Here is an 18,584-nt window from a genome sequence, read left to right as displayed (position 1 = left end):
TGTTCTGTGAATTTCTGCAATAAAATCTGCTTTTTATATTGACCTTCCTATCTTGCAATCTTTACATATTGTCAATCCCCTTTAAGGAACCCTCCACAATAGTCCAAGTATGTATTTAATTCACAATGTGACAAAAGTTTCAAAGTTTCTTATCGCCTATTTTTTGTTAGTCAATATGTTGTGCTTACCACTTAAATAAAATATTTCCTCAGAAATCATTGGATTATAGAATCCGGAGACCCAAGTTTTTCTGAACTCACATTTTAATAAAATCTCTAGTTAGCCCTTTGTTTCTAGTTGATGTTAAATGTGAAAACTTAGAAGACCACGCTATAAAGTTATCATTGCTTGGACAGGCAGAAGTAAGCCACTATATTCTAACCCTTGTGGAACCTTCCTATCTCAGATCATCTTCCAGTCTTTAACCAACTACAGCCAAGGCTCTCCTAAGGTGCCTGACTTCCTCCTCCTCCTTCCCCTCCTCCTCCCCCTCCCCCTCCCCCTCCCCCTCCCCCTCCCCCCCCCTCCCCCCCCCCCCCCCCCCCCCTCCCCCCCCCCCTCCGCCCCCTCCCCCTCCCCCTTCCCCTCCTCTGTCTCCTCTTCTGCCTCCTCTTCCTCCTTCTCCTCTTCCTTCTTTTTTTTTTTTTAAAAAAATTAGCTGTTTCACTGCATACTTGGAATGCCTTCTTAACACCATAGCCAGACACTTGCTTAATATAACCTTTCTTAACTTTTAAGAGTCACTCACATGCAGGTTTTGTAAATAATCTTGGTGATATGTTACCTGCTGAGCTAGACATGCTTCATGTTTTCAGACCGTTGTAACTTATGTATTTTTGTTAATTGTTTATATCTCATTCTTCAGTTCATTTTTATATGTGTATATCTCACTTTAGAGTATGATCTTTGTGAAGAGAGGGAAAGTTCCTTTCTAAAGTCACATTCTAAGCCAACCACTAGCTTGGTTCTGGGAGCCATGCTAGTTGAGTTGGCTCACTCTGTACAGTATTAATATGTATTTCAATGGTGAGTAAGTGAATCCATTGTTGAATGAAATGTTCTCTTTTATCTCCACAAGCACCAGTACTTGAGTATATAATGTACATTTATACATCCCAACAAGTGTGTGTGTATTATATGTAATACATATTTTACAATAAATACATGGAAAAGAACTATTATCACCTTGATAGGTAGCTATTTTGGCTAAAAGATAAGCAACAGATATGCATGGATTAGTGTAGCTACTATCATTGCAAAAAAACCAGCACATAGTAAGAACCAGTGTTTCTGTTCTCTTCCTCCCGCTCCTCCTCAAACTTAAGTAAACTTACCTGTGATCCTGTGGAAGGCTGGAAATAATGTGGGAACTGCCATTTCAGTTTGAGAGGAATGGGCCAAAGAGGTAAATGTCCTCAAAGATACTATAAAACCTGACAATTGGGTCTCATTTTTGATAAACCTTCTTATTATGATCATAATTCAAACTTCTTTCATTCAAGTGTAAAAATAGCTAGACATCAACTGCATGCTTTTATTTAACAAACCTGAAGCAGCTAAAGCAGGCTTTGAGGAAAGATTGCCAACACATATCCATCTAATTACACAGCGATTTAATAGAACATGAAGCTTGGCCTCCTTTTAGACGAAAACAATTTGACTTTGTAACGTAAATAAAATATGTTTACCCTAAATAGGTTGTGGAGTTATAGCATTTTCATTAAATAGTATATTTTCTCTATTAAAACATTAGAAGTGGCCAAAAGCTATTGGATGTGAAATTGACACATGACTTCATTGTGCCTCGGTACTGTGCTCATCCTCATAGACCTGAGCATTAGGGAATTGTCTAAATTGCAGTAAACATGTTATTTTTAAGGCAGGTGTACACAGTTTGTAATTATGAAGGTCCCTAGGAAATTACTGAGAAATTCTGTTACTTTTTCTTGATTTGCGTCTCAGAGAACAAAGTGTATCGGTTCCACTGAATGCTTTTATTCTATGTTACCACCAAAAGGAACCAAACCCACCATAACCATTATCGTTCGAGGCTCGAGCAGCTCTGCATAGGTGACACAAGCATCCTACACAAGGGACCCCAGACACCTGTTATGTTATCCTGTGGTTATGCTGTATGTAGTTCCAAATGTTTTATTGGTCATATGCAGATGTCCCTGAGAAAAATGACACAGAGCCATCAAATAGTTTTACAGGAAGAGAAGTAGTCAGTGGAGAATCTCTTTGAAGACCACTTAATTAGACTGAAAAAAGAATATTCAAAAGTCACTTTCAAGATATAAATCATATTACTTATCTCCACTGGCAGCTATTTTTGGTTTTATGAAAACACAAAAAAATTCATATTTTTTTAGCTGACCTCTACCGTATTTCATGCTATTACAAACAAAACTGGAAAGGAGTTTAAATATTTTAAAAATACTTTCCATTTTTTAAAGATTTATTTATTTTATGTACGTGAGTATACTGTAGATGCCTTTAGACACACTAGAAGAGGGTATCGGATCCCATTACAGATGGTTGTGAGACACCATGTGGTTGCTGGGATTTGAACTCAGGACCTCTGGACAAAGTCAGTTTTAACTGCTGACCCATCTCTCCAGCCCCAATTATTAAGATTATAAGGTAATTACAGCCATTTCTCTCTTCTCTTACCTCCTTCTAAATCTTCCCCTATAGCCATCCTCATGCTTCTTAAATTCCCAGTCATCTTTTTTACTGTTATTGCATGCATATATGGATATATGTATATAGATGTATATGTGTAAATAAAATATGCTCATGGTTTTAAAAACTTGAAACTCATTTCTTAAATAAGCTATGAGTAAAAAATGTTCAATTTTACCCAAATAAATTCCCCATCCTTGTTTTTGTTAAGAATCTCCTGGTGTTACAAGCCATGCTAATTTTTGCTATTTTTTTAAACTAAAGCTGCCCTGAATTAATACACATGCAGTTAACTTTACCGTTGTGAGGTGCCATTTAAATCTAGTGTGGGTCTAGTTCCTGGACCTTCCTGCCTTATGCCTTGATATTTTCTATGCTATCTCATCCACAAAAGCCTTCATCAACTAAAAACTTCCATAAATCCATAATTACAGTTGTCAGAAGACTGCATATATTCATTGACTACACATTTTTTGCTTGTTTCATATAATGTAAGTATCTGAGTATTCTTGGAATACATTTAAGCTGATGGCATTTGTTGTATAGTTTTTATACAGTACCATCTATATATATGGTACATATATACATGTTTTGAGATCCAAGAAGATGAAAGAAACAAATTTATATGAATTGAATTTTAATAAGTTGTAATTATGTCTTTTTAAATGCTCAATTTTTGAAATCCTTTATTCTTTGGAAATATGCTATAGGTCTCCTTCCTATGTAGTTATTGTAACTTTTAAAAATTAGAAAGTATACATTTCAGAAAGAATCAAGTCTGCTAAATATTTTCAGCATGCGTGTATGTTTGTGTGTGTGTGAGTCTGTGTGTGTGTGTGTGTGTGTGTGTGTGCGTGTATGTGATAACTGTAAGAACAACATAAATTGCTTTCACCTAGTTTCTGAATGATACTATTTACTTTTGTGGTTATTTACTAGCCACAAAGGTTTCTTTACGGGCAGTTTTTAAATATATTTGGGAAAAAGAATATAGTTAGAGAGTTCTAGAAGTTACCTCTGTTTCCACATCACTTTGTAGTTCAGGATTTCTAAGATGAGAACTTCCAATGAAGAATACTCACTGATTGTAGCACAGACCATGTACAATATTTTTTTTTCCATTTCAAGAAGAAAAGATCAATTTTAGCCCATTTTGGGTCATCTTCATCATGGAATACAGTGCCAAAATTCAAATATTAATTACATTTAATGCATTTTTCTGAGACTATGTTTTAAAATCTTGGACTCCAAAGCTTAAATTATGGTATATAAATGTACATTGTATATAATGTATAATTTTGGAGATTTAGAGATAAAGGAATATTGACACATGTCTCTACAGAACATTAAAAATACATTGTATTTCTTAAAAGTATTAACAGACTAGTGATCTCAAGTTCAGGATCCCAACAGTAGAGGTGATTTAGATTCCCAAATCTAGTCATCTTAAAACTGGCCCGGTCTCCCGGTTTTTCTGTGTGTTTTCTTTTTTATCAATGAAAGCTTCCATATGACACCAAGAGCAGAAGTTCTTGGTATTTGCTAAGCAGTTTCTCACATTTACTCTCATTTAATTTTCATGGTAATCTTGTGAGGTAAATATTATTATTTTATACTCAGAGGTGAGAATGTAAGCTCTGAAGAGCTTAGTAGCACAGGAGAAGGAGCTTTGCTGGGAAGCATTGTGTAAGTTAAGTATTTATCTTACTACTTTACAATATGCATAGCATCCTTATAGCAATCTTTTAAACTGGGATGGGGTTTGCTCCTTTATAAAAGAGAAGCTCAAATTCATAGAGGCTAAAACATAAAATAGCCCAAAGGAAGAACTAATTAATACTCTGGCATTGTAACCTAGATGCAGAGGGATCTTCATGATACTAAGCGCTTTCACTGACAAGCTGTCAGGATTGGTGTGATGATGGAGTGAGCTAATTATGTGCTTAGAGTGCTTGATAGTTAACTGGTACCCACTGGGGGAACATGCCATATCACGTCATAGTAATGGCTTCTATTTATTATCTTTGAATAAGTCCAGTCTGAGACTTCAGAGCCTACTTTTTTTTTTTTATTAATTTGTTTAGCAAAGTCTTTAAAATGGTTTGCTTTAATTTTTGAGCTTATAATCACAGCATTTATCTCGTCCTTTTCTCCTCACAAGCTCTCTCTCCCATAGGCCTCTCTATGTTCTCCTTTAAATTCATGGTCTTGTTTCTCGTTAATTATTATTACATGCATATATGTATATATTCCTCTGTAAATAAATACTAACTGTTCTCTCCGTATGGTGTTACTTGTATATATGTTTTTAAGGCTGACCATTTGACCCTGGAAAACCAACTGGAGTACTATTTCCTGGCAAACACTATCTCATCCACTATCAGCTTTCCATGTTGCCTATAGGTCTTTGTGTAAGGTTGAAGCCCCATAGGCTTTTGTCTGTCCACTTTTGTATGGCCATTGGTGTCCTCCTTCTTCAGATAATGGTTTGGCTTTTGTGCTGGTGAGACTTTATGGATGTAGCTTCTGACACAATCTCACAGCAAGTTACCTGATCCTCTGTCTCTTACAATCTTCCTGTCACCTCTTCTGGAATGTTCTCTGAGACACTTCTGTAGATATGTCCATTGAGACTGGGTTCCACAACTCTTCATTTTGGTTGGTTATGGTTTTTATGGAGGGTGCTTTTCTAGGAGCCAAAAAGCACAAAACAAGAACTCCCATACCAAACATTAGAAGCTATCTTTTGAGTTTCTGGCCAGGGACAGCCAAGCAATATCCAAAGCATATAGATTATTGCTGTTACTTTTGGTTGATCTCTAGAGGTGAGAGTTAAAGTCTTTATTGTGGAAGACACCATCCACTTCAGAAACACTAGGACCTCTTAACTAAAAATGGCATGAATGTCTCCTCCCTGAGTAGGACTAGCTTTCATGGTAACAGGAAGTAGTTAACTAACAGCTCTAAGCAGCTCTCATGCCCTGTGTACCATGCCAATGACCTGCATCACACAGTATCCCCAGTGGTACACCTATATTGACAATAACAGCAGCTTTCTAATTGGAATTAAGACATAATTCCATAATTTCCATAAGCAAGAGAGAAACCATGCCAGGTACTGGAAGCCTTGCTAACTTCTCAGTCCTAGTGAAGTCATGGTTATTGGAAGAGAATCTGCAACCACTAATTTACCACTAATTTACTAAACCAGTACAAGATCTAATAACAATCTTAAATATTTACGCTTAAACCCACAGTTAAGTACAGTCTTCACCCCTCATCAAGAAAAAATTCTCTTAAAACATGAGTTCAATGTAGCATTTTCAGTCTTTATATGTGTTAATTCGTCACAAACAGTACCTCTGCCAGCCCGGGCAACTGTCTCCCTGTGGTATCATGGGAAGTTTGGGGAGACTCAGTTCCACCATCACTGCCCACTGCGTGCTTCTTGTTCTCAGCATCCTATGGAGAAGGGCCAAACACATGCTTAGGGCTTAATAATTGTTTCCTTAGAAACAAGCTAAGCCAATCTCTTTAAAATATCTTTCAAAATGCAAGAAAATGAAACAAAACAAAATGCAGTAAGACCAGAAAAGGATATTGTCCCATACTTAGAAATGTGTATTTGTGACCAAAATAAAAAGGAAAAAAATAATATTAGTCAAGCTTATTCTTTAAATCCCTAGATAAAGCAACAGACTAGATAGACTCAAAGAATATTATAATTCGACCCACGTTACTTCAGGCTCCACATTGTTTGCTTGTAATGCTTAAGCATCAGTGGTCCCTACCTTGCTCTGTAACTGAAAACTTGAGCAGGCATGTGATTTAATAATAACTTGAGAAGAACAAAATCCTGCAATCATGTAAAATCACAAATGTACTCTACTTAGTTATTAAAACTGATAGGCATGGGGTGCATGCCTTTAACCCTAGCACCCAGGGAGCAGAGACAAGTACATCTCTAAGTTGAAGACCAACCTGATCGATAGAGCAAGTTCTGGGTCAGCAACATTGATAAAGCCCGTCTCAAAAAACGTTGAAATTCCAAATACTCTCCAGATGAAATATTCCCACTGTGGAATCTTCAGGTTAGACATTGGTGTTGGGAAAGGGGTTTCTAAGTTCGCTTCTCTCCTCACTACTGTTTACCAGGTGGTTGGCCTGGAATGCTTTCTACTCTCTGAGCTTCACACATGATGATGTTGACACTAGCAGCTTCAGTGGTGTAAGAAATAAATGCTTTAGCGGATTTGCTTTACTGAGGCATCTGACTCCAGATGTTTTGTCCAAGTGTGTTTTCTTCAGAAACATTCTGCTTCTGCACTTCTTTGACTAGACCTACAATATGATTGATGCATTTCATTTAGCTGGCTATTTTGTGACAATCTGTCTATAAGGTATTATTTTAGCCTCTATAATGGAATCGCTTGTCTGCCTTAGTGAACAGTGAGCTCGTGGGGTGCCTTCTAACTCAATACCAATTCGCCTTCATACTTCATTGGTCAAACTTCTAGGGTGAGTCAGATCCACAGTCCTAACCTAAATCTAAGGTGGTTGTACTTAGTTGCCCTTTGAGGACCATCAGTTGCCATTTCACTAGAAGAGAAAACTCAGCTTCTACCCTAAGAAATGTATGTCTCCCTTTGCTGAATTTCTAACCTTTCTTATACATGCTCATCATAAAACAGGCGATTCTTTGTCATATCCCTGAAAATTGTGTGTGTTGTTTAGTGTCTCTGTAGGAATCTCATTTCAGTCTTATCTTAGGCTTGTAGGATGGATTTCTGATGTGTTCCATCCTGAGTATATACTTAAAATTATAAATATTATAATATATAGTATATTCTGTTTATACTACATTTAATACAATATATTATATTAATATATGGAGTTAATATATAACTATTGTTATTTTGATCCTGGTAACATGATTTTCTCTTTATAACATCTTTCTTTGAAGTTACCTGTGGTTATGGAAAATAAATTACTTTGGATAAAAATATTTTCAAAGTTTTCTCTATATATTTCTTTCATAAATAACACATTTTTATGAGTATCTATAAATTTCTAAAACCCACTGTATATTTATATGTTAGCACATAGTTATGCTGATATTTAAATCTATCAAAGCAGTATTTTCAAGCAGTCTGAGAAGAGTTTGTAACTGTGAAGGATTTGGACAGTGACAATATCCATATATAAATATACATTGACTTCTCAGTGTCTTATCCTCATAATTAATGGAAAAATTGTTCGATAGACACATATTTGGTGCATTTTGGGGTTTAAAATGTGCAGATTGACTTTTACAACATATGTCTATCTTTTCAGAGAAAAAGTCTATCAGCTTTTGATACATTAGCAAGAATTCTGGACTAAGAAATGGTAGAAAGTTATATGATAAATGTTTAAATCAGAAAAGTTCAATCAAGGAGCAAGAAACTGAGAGACTTTAACCTATATCAACCCATTGTATTATAAAAGACCAAAACCTACTGATAGTTTTTTTTCCTAAAAACATATTATTCAAAGTCAGTATGTGATCCTGGATCTCAATCTACAGCTTTAAACCTGTAGGTGGATGAATGGAAAGGGAGGGGCAAATTCATTTGCAGGGGAATTTGTTATTAATTTTGACCTCAATCCTTTGTTTGTGAGCTGGTCACTGCTATATACTTCATAAAGAAATATAATAAGTATATAAAAGACAAGCTAGCATAGCCTTTTCTCTAAGGTCTGAGAACTATATCAGAGGAAGGGTTCAGATTTGAGAGTTGGTAGAAGACTAGGAGGCAGAAGTATCTTCGGACACAGCAGGGCAATTGTATACATACAGTCAGGAATTTTGACAGCGTGTACAACACCTGTGCAAGCTTTAGTCAGACAACATTGCCAAGGGAAAGATATGGACAAAGTCCCTTTCCTTGTTCTACAAGATTGCCTCTGGAAGAAGGAGAGATAGCTTTCAATATAGGTGATAGGCTAACCATATTCCAGTGGATGGTCATATAAGCTGTGTATTTTGGCAACAACAGTTGGACTTGATAGGTTTAAAAAGCAAACTACAAGTCCCTCCCTCCCCACCACTCAAAATCAAGGACACCATTAAGTTGGGTGGGTAGGGAGATAAAGAAGGATCTGGAAGGACTTAGATGAGAGAACAGTAAATATGATAAAAATTTGTTGTATTTGATTAATTTTCAAAGACTCAATAAAACATCTTTAAAAAAAAATCCAAGTACAGATCATCTGGCTTGTACAGCAGTTGCTTCAACCCCTGAATCAATCAATGTCCCCCCTTTCTCCAGATCACAAATGCTGCCCCACTGCTGCTCCTCCCCCGCACCCACCCCACAGAGTCCCTCCCTCCATTCTATCCCTTCTCCTCTGAGAGGGTAGCCCCCCTTTGAGTGTTCCCCCACCCTGGCATATCAAATCTCTGCAGGATTAGGCGCATCCTCTCCCACTGAGGGCAGACAAAGCAGCCCTGCTGTGGGAAGGATACCACAGTCAGGCTAGAGCTTTAGGGAGAGCCTCTTGCCCTCCAGTTCTTGTGGAAACCCACGTGGAGACTGAGCTTCTTGCTAGCTCAATAAATAGCATTTAAGCAATTCTCTTATTTCAAAACTTTAAACACACACACACACACACACATTATTTATTTTTCTAACATAAATCAAAATAGGAATTTTTTTAGTGTCTATCCTTGTATGTTATGGCTATCTGAAGTGAGTCAATATTCATCATTGATAATGTTACTGCTAATTAGTCATGGTAATAACCCTGTTTTACCCACTTGACTACCAAGAACAACTAATGACAGCAGGCACATGTCCAGGCTTAGCATAAAATTGTGGTCATCTGAAAACTGAACAATGTGCCTTGTGGGCCATGCTAGCTCTGCACATTATGTTTTGATTTAAGCAAGAAAACTGAACATAACTGAACATAGAGATTGATGATATGAATTCATTTTTACCGTGACTTTATCCAAAATCATTCATACAGAATTTCAGAGCTTACTGCCGCCTTGAAAGTAAATCACCTCAATAAAGATGGCTTGGAAATATTTTAAAATTCACTGAAACATACACGCTCAAATATTTGCACTAGAAGAGCATAGAAATCGGTAAGGCAGCTTTTCATTCAGCTAAATCAGAAATGTTAGGGTGGTTGATAAGATCAAATCAGGGTGTATGATAGCATCCCATCAGCCTAATGGAGCAGAGAGCAAGTAAAAACAACAGAAGCAGCTTCCTGTAGAAGGAATGTACATGGGCAGCGGCCAGCCGGATTCTTAGTATGGATGGGTTGTGTTCTCTCCTGGTAGAGGGAGACTTTGCTAACTTGATTAGCTTCTTTCAAACTCTGATGTCTGCCCTGTGTAATCACATTATAACGTCTAGTGATATAAATTTTATTCGTTGTGGCTACTAATAATTATCTAAAAGGTCCACACTAACCCGTGAAAACTAAGTGGCTTAACAAATATCTGTGGTTTTTACAACAGTTATTAACATTATGGAATGCCTTTATTCTCACATCAAGTATATGATGAGAGAAATGCAAGGTGTCTTATTAGAACCCCACTCCTCTTAGGACTAAGCATTATTGCAGACTGAAATAGTACTGTCAGTTAAAGGACCACTTGATTCCTTCCGAAAAGGGCAATTAGAACTTCAGTTTACAGGATGAAAGTATGAAAATGTTAATTAGAGATAAATTACTTAAACGGGAAGAAGCGTCTTAGAAATGGTTTTAAATGTCAGGCTGCTGGTTCTTCAAGCAAATTGTTTCATTTTGCTGAAGGTCTGCCTCTAATGAGGCAAGAAAGGCCTCTATAATCTAAACAATTCACCTCTAAGTTCTTGAGTTCTACAAAACACCCTGGAGTGTATCCCACTACTCCTTCATTTCAGGAGTGAGTTACCGGTGAGTTTTTCTCTGCATCCACTCCAAAGATAGGAGGGCACAGAGCCTGTTGATGCTGATGTGAAAGGAGCAGAGTAGTTGTGGTTCCTGTTGGGGTCTAGAAGGGCTAAGTAAGCATGGTGCCAAATTCCTAGTCCTCAAAGTAATGAAGCAAGACACAGGATATTTCCCTATAAAAACAGAAATATATATGTTCCTTTCTGTAAGACTGTACCAAAAATCAGCCTCAGAAGTTTCTTCAATACTTCTAAGCATGGTAATCAGCTTGATGATTATAAATGTGCCACCTAATATTTGTTGCCTTATATAATGTATAAAATAATCCAATTTTATTTACTTCTAGCAAAACCAAGGCAAATGCCCAGCCCAGAACTGTTCAGTGGAAGCCCCTGCCTGGATGCCTGTCCACCACTGTTCTGTAAGTTACTTTAAGACTGATTACAATAAAAGACAGATGTTGCTTTATTCTAACACCGGCTTTCTGGAATGAGCTAAAATACGGTCTAAAATTCTAGCATGGAGAAAACATTTCGATAAGAAGGAAACGTCTTTCCAGACAGGAGTGTATTATCAAGTCACTGTGATCTATTTATTTAGAGTCAGGAAGACTTGCAAAGTACTTCTCTGAGGGAGGTATTGATGGGTTAGACTTGCATGGCCATGGAAACGAATGTCTTTGCACATGTGTCTTTTCACATGGCTGCGTCCTCAGCACTGTTTGATCTTGAGCTGCACTGGAGGAGGAGCTTTTACTTCATCATTGTTTTGTTGTCTGCTTAATCGTGATGAGTAAATGGACTCGCATTTTCCAAGCCTTCCTGGGGTAATAATAGACCCTGCGTTTATGTGGACCCTTCTATCCGAGAATTATTTGAGTGCCTTGGAAATAAGCAGGTACTATGTTATTATCCTCGGGTTGCAGACGGAAGGCTTACCCACACAGGGGGTAAGAATAGCACATCCTAGAGCTGGCAAGAGATGCCAGATACCCTACCCCTCTTTTCGTGTGCTTGCTCTATTACCCAGTGCAGCGAAGTAAATGAAAGAAAGAGACTGATTTGAATGATTCTCTTACCCGTTCATTGCCTGATAGGGATGACAATGCCGCCTCTGGGAATTATCTTTGCTATAGCTGACACTTTGCCGGCGTGAAATAATGTGTGCGACGTGGACAAGAAATCAGAAAGCTACTTTGGGGCATTTCTCTCACTTGGCCTTCTCTGTAGGAGATCTAGAAGTGATATAAGGAGTCAACTAAATACATGCCTCTATTGTTGAAGTACAAGCTCTTCAGAGGGGTCTCTTGGCTGCCATGACAGGCCTTACGTGGTGATGTAAAGACAGTAGACTTGGGGGAGGCTACTTTTCCTTCAGATCATGTAAAGGACTGTTTTCTTTTTTGTCTTTGTTAGTCTGAGGAAGGAAGGGAAGATGGGATCACCTTTAGTCAAGGAGATGATAAAGCTAAATTTTGGAGGGATTCCTGCTGTGCAGAAGCAGTCTAGACTTGCCAGAGGCTTAAAAAAGTAAAACTGTGGCATTTTTGTGAGCAGATGGCAGGAGGGGAGTGTGTGCGTAGGGACTCTGCTGCTGCCAGTAAGAAGATGTGTGTTAATAGTTTTAGTTCTTCATCAGTCACTCCTTTTATTGTGTCCTAAATGACATCATCTTACAACTACCGATTCATATGTCTGTTTGTTCAAGGAGATGACACACTTTGCAGCGTCCTAATGTCAAGTTCCTAAGTAAGACTTTTTTTTATAGGAGGGTTCTGATGAGTGATGCTCAGATCTGGATCTTTAGTATGCTGGCGGTTGTTATCTTTAATAAATGCTATATCTGAATGTGGATTTTGGAAAGCTGTTTTTTTTCACTCAAATATTTCTTTATGAAGAGGAATAATCCTGCTATCTGGCCATTTTGGGTTGAGTTTTCATTCTGGAATCAAAATAACTTAAGATGACTTCTCTACTGGGCTATTGGTGTTTTGTACTTGAATTGGTATCGAAATCAGCAGTATTTCACATAAGATGTGTCCATTTCCTCTCACAGACTTCCTCACACAAAATATGTGCTTTGAGAAATTTATCTTTACACTAGAAAAAATTAGTAATCCCGTCAAATTATACAAATTAATGGTGATATACTAAATAGTGTCCATTTTCTTATAATCTTTAATAAAGTAGTGTCCCTTCTTTATCAGATACACCCATGTGTACCACCAATAAGATTATTTTGATCTAAATTCCAAAGTAAAGGAACCCTGACAACATGTTGTTAGAATATGGTCTGTGGGGCTACTGAAAATAGTTTTCTCTTCTTCATTTGTACTCTTAGGAGCCAGATGATTCCAGATTAGGTCTTTCTATTGTAGAATCTTAAGAAATAAGTAGATGCTATATTTTAAGACTCTTCCTGTAGATCATGAGCCAGTATTGCTGACACCAAAATCTAGTTCCTACCTGTGTCCACACAAAAGCCTTAGGAACTAAATGTGGATTCTGCTTTAGGATTGAAAGCTCCTGGCTTAAGCCTGCTCTACCTACTACTAACCCATTTCCTTGGCAGATACTAAAACCAGCAGAGATAGATTCTTGCTTTTGAGAATCTATCACTTGTCCTAAGGATACCAATACCAGCAGATACTAATACCGACAGAAATAGGTTCTTGTGTCTGAGATTATAGTACCAAGAGATAGGTGGATTCTTGCTTCTGAGAATTGACTATTTGTCCTAAGGATGTACAAGACTGGAGGGCATCGTTATTGACTCATTTGAGTGAACTCTTCAGGAAGTGCTCTGTGATTTTATTTGCTGAGACTCTTGGAACTGGACATTCTAAGTTCTTACTTATTCAGAAATCCGACTGTGAAAAGGTTCTAATGATTAATAAACAGACATAGTTCCTGTTCAAATCTTTCCCCTCAAATTATTGGTTGTATATATTTATTATGGGTTTGGTTGTTTTTTTATTTACTTTAAGTAAAAAGAAAATTGTCATGAGCAACATTTATTGAGTCTCCAATCCCATCCGCCGAAGTTAATGCTTTATATCTCAGACAGAAATTTCCAGAAGGCTAAGATTTAAAATTTTATAAATCTATTAATTTCACTGATCTGATTCTTTGCAAAAGTTAGATGTATTAAAAATCACCAAAGATGAACTTGATAATGATATATTTTATGATAGTGAAAAATATATAACTATATCATGAGCTCACACAGTTATATAACACAATCTGCAAGTAGGTAAAACAGTTTTGGCATTAATTTTCATTTTGTTATCTCTGAGGAAAAAGTGAAATTCATAACTTCATGTTTTTAAGAAGATGTCTCAACTGTCTCGAATCCTCTGAGACTGAACCAGGCTATAAATAAATTAACACATTCTTACATAATAAATGAATAGTCTCTATTATCTGGGTGCAGTTGATTCTCTTCTACATTCATTATCCATTGTCCTAGTGATTTTTGGGGTGTTCTATTCTGCAGTGATTATAATTGAATTTTATTACTTTACGTGGAATCGTGTGAGTCTGCACTTGTGTATTTGCCCCAGTTTCACTTATACTAATAGAATAATTACAGTGTTTGCTAGTGAGGAGCATGGCGGTGATTTAGCTCTTGTGCATGGGTCCATGTACGGTTACAGTGGGCACTAGAACTAAACTCTTTCTTACCCCACAGTTTAAGTGGTTGAATACCCTGTTAGTTTGTATGGTCCCAAGTACATTATCCGTCGTTATGACTCTCTGCTACTTTTAAGCAGTTGAGAAAATATCCATGTGTTCAGGGACCTAGGTGAAGACAGGTTGATATCCAAAAGATGAACTTGGCTAGAAATTAGCTCTTGGCATGAGGCAATCAATAACTTTGAACTTAGCTTATTTCAGGAAAGTTGGGTGGCCCTTTAAGGCATTTCCCTGTGCATAAACTTTAATCTACTGGGGAATGCCCTCTGTCAGACTTTGACTATTTGACTTTACTTAGAAGTTATTTAAAGGTGGCTGTAATATGCAGTTGGACAAATCAAGAATAATTAATGATACAGGACCCGACGACAAAAATTGTGACTACACGTTTCTGTTGTTTACTGGAACTTGAAAAATAATGTTAAGGGAAGAAGTTTTCAAAGATTGAAAGCTCCCTTTTAGTAGGGAGCTTCATAAAGATACTGCTGGCTGGGGATTTAGCTCAGTGGTAGAGCGCTTACCTAGGAAGCACAAGGCCCTGGGTTCGGTCCCCAGCTCCAAAAAAAAAAGAACCAAAAAAAAAAAAAAAAAACAAATAAAGATACTGCTATATATATTGTTATATATTATGCATGCTAGTTGCTGTAAATCTGTTAAATAATTTTTAAAAATCATGTAAATATTTGAAAATTAGAATACTAAGTTCTGAGTCCATGAAATTTTGGTTATTCTTTTATTTAGCACATGTTTATGACTTATAACAGATCCTTGGGTTTCTCAATAGATGACAGGAAACACTATGTGTTAATAATACATATATCTGCTACCTCATTATATAACAAAAAAGCAATAAATTTTCCTCTTCCACTGTTTTCTTTTTTTTTCCAGTGCAACTGATGTCAGTTAACTTAATGCATGGAGTGCACAAACCCAGCCTGTGGCTCTCAGAAACACATAGCCATCATAAAATCACATTGTGTCTGTTCTCTGGGCATTCTCAGAGTTCCTATGAGGACAAAACCACTGACTATCCTCTTCTGCTGGGAAATTAGAGCCATGATGGTTGTGATGAATATTGCCTTTCCAAACACTGGGCACAATTTTTATTTTTTTAGGGCACAGTTTTGATACTGTGAACAGTCTCTTTATGGAATGAAAAGGTAGGCCATTATCAGATGGTTATAGTTTTAGGAAAATTACAGAAAATTGCAGTATACAGGACCTTAAATTAGTGAGCACTGGGACTCATGTGTATCTGGCCATATGGGCAGCTGTCATAGGTTTGGAAGAGAAGCACAAGGGGAATTATCTCAGGAAAAAGTCCAGTGCTCTTTAATAAATGGGAGCTCTGTGGATAGCTCTGGTGTCAATTTTACTGTACTCATGGGCTGGTCATCAAGAAACTATGGGGAAGATAGCGTAGGTGCATAGGCAGTGTACTTTCTTTCCCAGCCATTATACTTTAGATTTCTATGTTTTCTCTCTGGGTTTAGAAGTCTACTGAGACCAGAAGTACTCACATAAAATGTCTCTGTTACACTGATCTTTAAAACATACCAGAAAAGAAGCCCAATAGCATTTACGGAGAGGGGCATTGGTCCAGGTGGGTGATGCAAAGACATCCTCAGCTAACACATATAAAAACTAGCAAGGAGAATAGGAGGCATACAAGCCTATAGGGAAGTAAGCAAATCCAGAGTTGTCAGGATCTGAAGCTAAGAGCTAGGGTGGTCAGCAATCATGAGGAAATGAAAGGCAGGCTCGCCATAGAACTAACAAAGCTCAACAAAGTTGAAGCTCCGTGTTCTGGGCTCTCTCTCTTCTGTATGCTTAATTAAATATTTTACTTCCAGTTCTCTTCTTACACAAATTGACTTATATTTAAACCTTACAATCACCTGTTTTTTTTTCAAACGTTTCTTTTTACTATCCTATAACTATTTGATAAAATACAGTAAAAATACGCATTTTAAAGATATATTTCCTGTGTTTTCAGGAGTAACTTCTCAGTATATCAGTATAGCTGTTACAGTGTTCAGGACATTTTGTGTTCTTATTATCTATAAATATTCTTTATTTTCTTCATATTACTGTAGAACATGTAGTTTACCCATTTAAAAAGCAAAATTAACTGATATTCTTCGGTTCACTCATAGAATTGTACAAGTTTCACCTCAGCGACTTTTAAAACATGTTTATGACCCTCAGCGAAACTCTACACCCTGCAGTAGGCTCTCTGTGGCCACTGTCTCTCCTCCCCAGAAATCAGGAATCTGGCCCCACCCCAGACTTGCCTATTCAAGACAATTCCTAAAGTTAGACTTGTGCAATATGCAGTCTTCTGTAACTGGTTGCTTTAACTTTAGTTTATTTTCAAGGTTCTTATATCATTATATGTGTCATTATATCCTTTAATGTCTTATATCATTATATCCTTTATAAATTGTTTGGTGGATAATAGTTTCTATCTGTTGTGTAACTATTTGGTTATAATACTTCTTTTAATCCATTTATCAGTCGACAGATATAAGAATATTCTACCTTTGAATATCATGAGTAGTAACATGAATATTCTTATGTGAGTTTTTAATGTTGTCATTTGCTTTTTGTTTTATTGGGTATTTGTACAATTATTATTCTTGGGTCATATGGTGATTTTATGTATATATTATAAAGAACTTCCAAGCTGTTTTTAAAAGCAGTTATTTTATGTTCTCAGGAACAATGTATGAGTGCTTTGTTTTCTATGCATTCTTGTCAATTCTTGTCATTGCTTGTCATTTTTGTAGATATAATAGGTCTGAAAAGATTTTTGCTTTGGAGTTGGTTTGAATTTACCTAAAATGAACAATGTTGAATATCTTTTCATACACTTAATAAATACTTTTTATTCTAGTTATAGAAATGTCTATACAAAATCCTTTTCCATCTAATTACTTTAAATTTTGAATTATGAAACTCCTCCTATGTCTGCACATCATTTAACAGTTTTATGATTTTAATATTTTCTCTTCAAGTCTCTTCATTCTTTAACCATGTATTAGCACTGTTATCTGAACTATGACTTTTGAAATTTTAACAAATCCTAGTATATTCTTCTGAATACACCGTTTTAATGGACCTGGGTGTAACTCTAGGTCACAGAGAATTCTCTGATATTTACTTCTCAGCATTTTATAGTTTTAGCTATTACATTGTTCTCTCTGATCAATTTGGAATTCATTTTGTGTATGGTATGTACAGATATTTAAGTCTTTTAGCTTTTCTTGTTGAAAAAAATCTATTCATTCCTCACTGGATTAACTCAGGACTCTTGTTGAAAATCTTTTTAAGTATACCTATCTTTTCAGACATCTTTCCATTCTATTGCGTTGATGACTATCCTTCTATTTAGTATAAGCTAAGAATCATTTGGAAGTAAGCAATATAATATTGAGGTCAACATCATAAAATATTAATGCTCACAAGTTAGTTGTTTGGTCCAAGTCCTAAAAGTAGTGAGAGAAAGGTGATTTAAATAAAATCATTTTAATTAAAAAATTATATCTTTCCTACAACATGTTATTTTGGGGTTTTTTGTTGCTTTTTTTGTGATTGGTGTGCTTACTGTGTTTTCTGCTTATTTTTTAGCATATGTATTGGAACATTATGATTCACTAATACCGTATTTCCAACCACATTTATCCATATCTTTAATAATCATAGTCATTATTTACCTAGCTAATTATATAATTCAGATTATTAGAGAAAATGCACAAAATTTCATAGTTGGTCAGCAATATAATCTGTATATTAGCAGTTATAAAAATGGAAGCTAGCAGTGAGGAAGAAATGAGATATTAAAAATCAAGTACAAGTTCTTCAACTCTTCAGTAGTAGAGATTGGTATGTTACTTCCATATACCTAAATATTCACAAATATTGATCACTAGTCAGCATAGACAAAGCTAAAATTATACATAAAGCTCTCTGAATAAGATATCAGAATTACTGTTGTATTTTCTTTTTCATAAACTTTTTTTATTAGATTTTTTTTACATTGTCAATGTTATTCCCTTTCCCAGTTTCTCATTCCCATAAACCCCTTTACGCATCCCTCCTCCCCCTTATTCTATGAGAGTGCTCCCCCACCCAACCAACCACCCCTTCCCTCCTCCCCATCCTGACAATCCCCTACACTGGGAGGTCCAGCTTTGGCAGGACCAAGAGCTTCTCCTCCCATTGGTGCCCAACAAGGCCATCCTCTGCTACATATGCAGCTGGAGCCATGGG

General features: G+C 36.5%; 1 protein-coding gene across 1 annotated transcript in view; it reads left to right on the top strand.

Moving 5' to 3' along the window:
• Dlg2 (discs large MAGUK scaffold protein 2) overlaps positions 1-18,584 on the top strand; it is a 1,821,467-nt gene that overhangs the window by 298,377 nt on the left and 1,504,506 nt on the right. The window contains 1 exon segment of the mRNA XM_032895287.1: positions 10,964-11,038. Within this exon segment, the coding sequence (XP_032751178.1) occupies positions 10,964-11,038 (75 nt within the window).

The sequence above is a fragment of the Rattus rattus genome, chromosome 2 (assembly GCF_011064425.1).
Source record: "Rattus rattus isolate New Zealand chromosome 2, Rrattus_CSIRO_v1, whole genome shotgun sequence".
NCBI classification, from domain to species: Eukaryota; Metazoa; Chordata; class Mammalia; order Rodentia; family Muridae; genus Rattus; species Rattus rattus.
The sequence above is the reverse complement of the archived record's forward strand: the minus strand, read 5'-3'. Positions and strand labels throughout refer to the sequence as shown.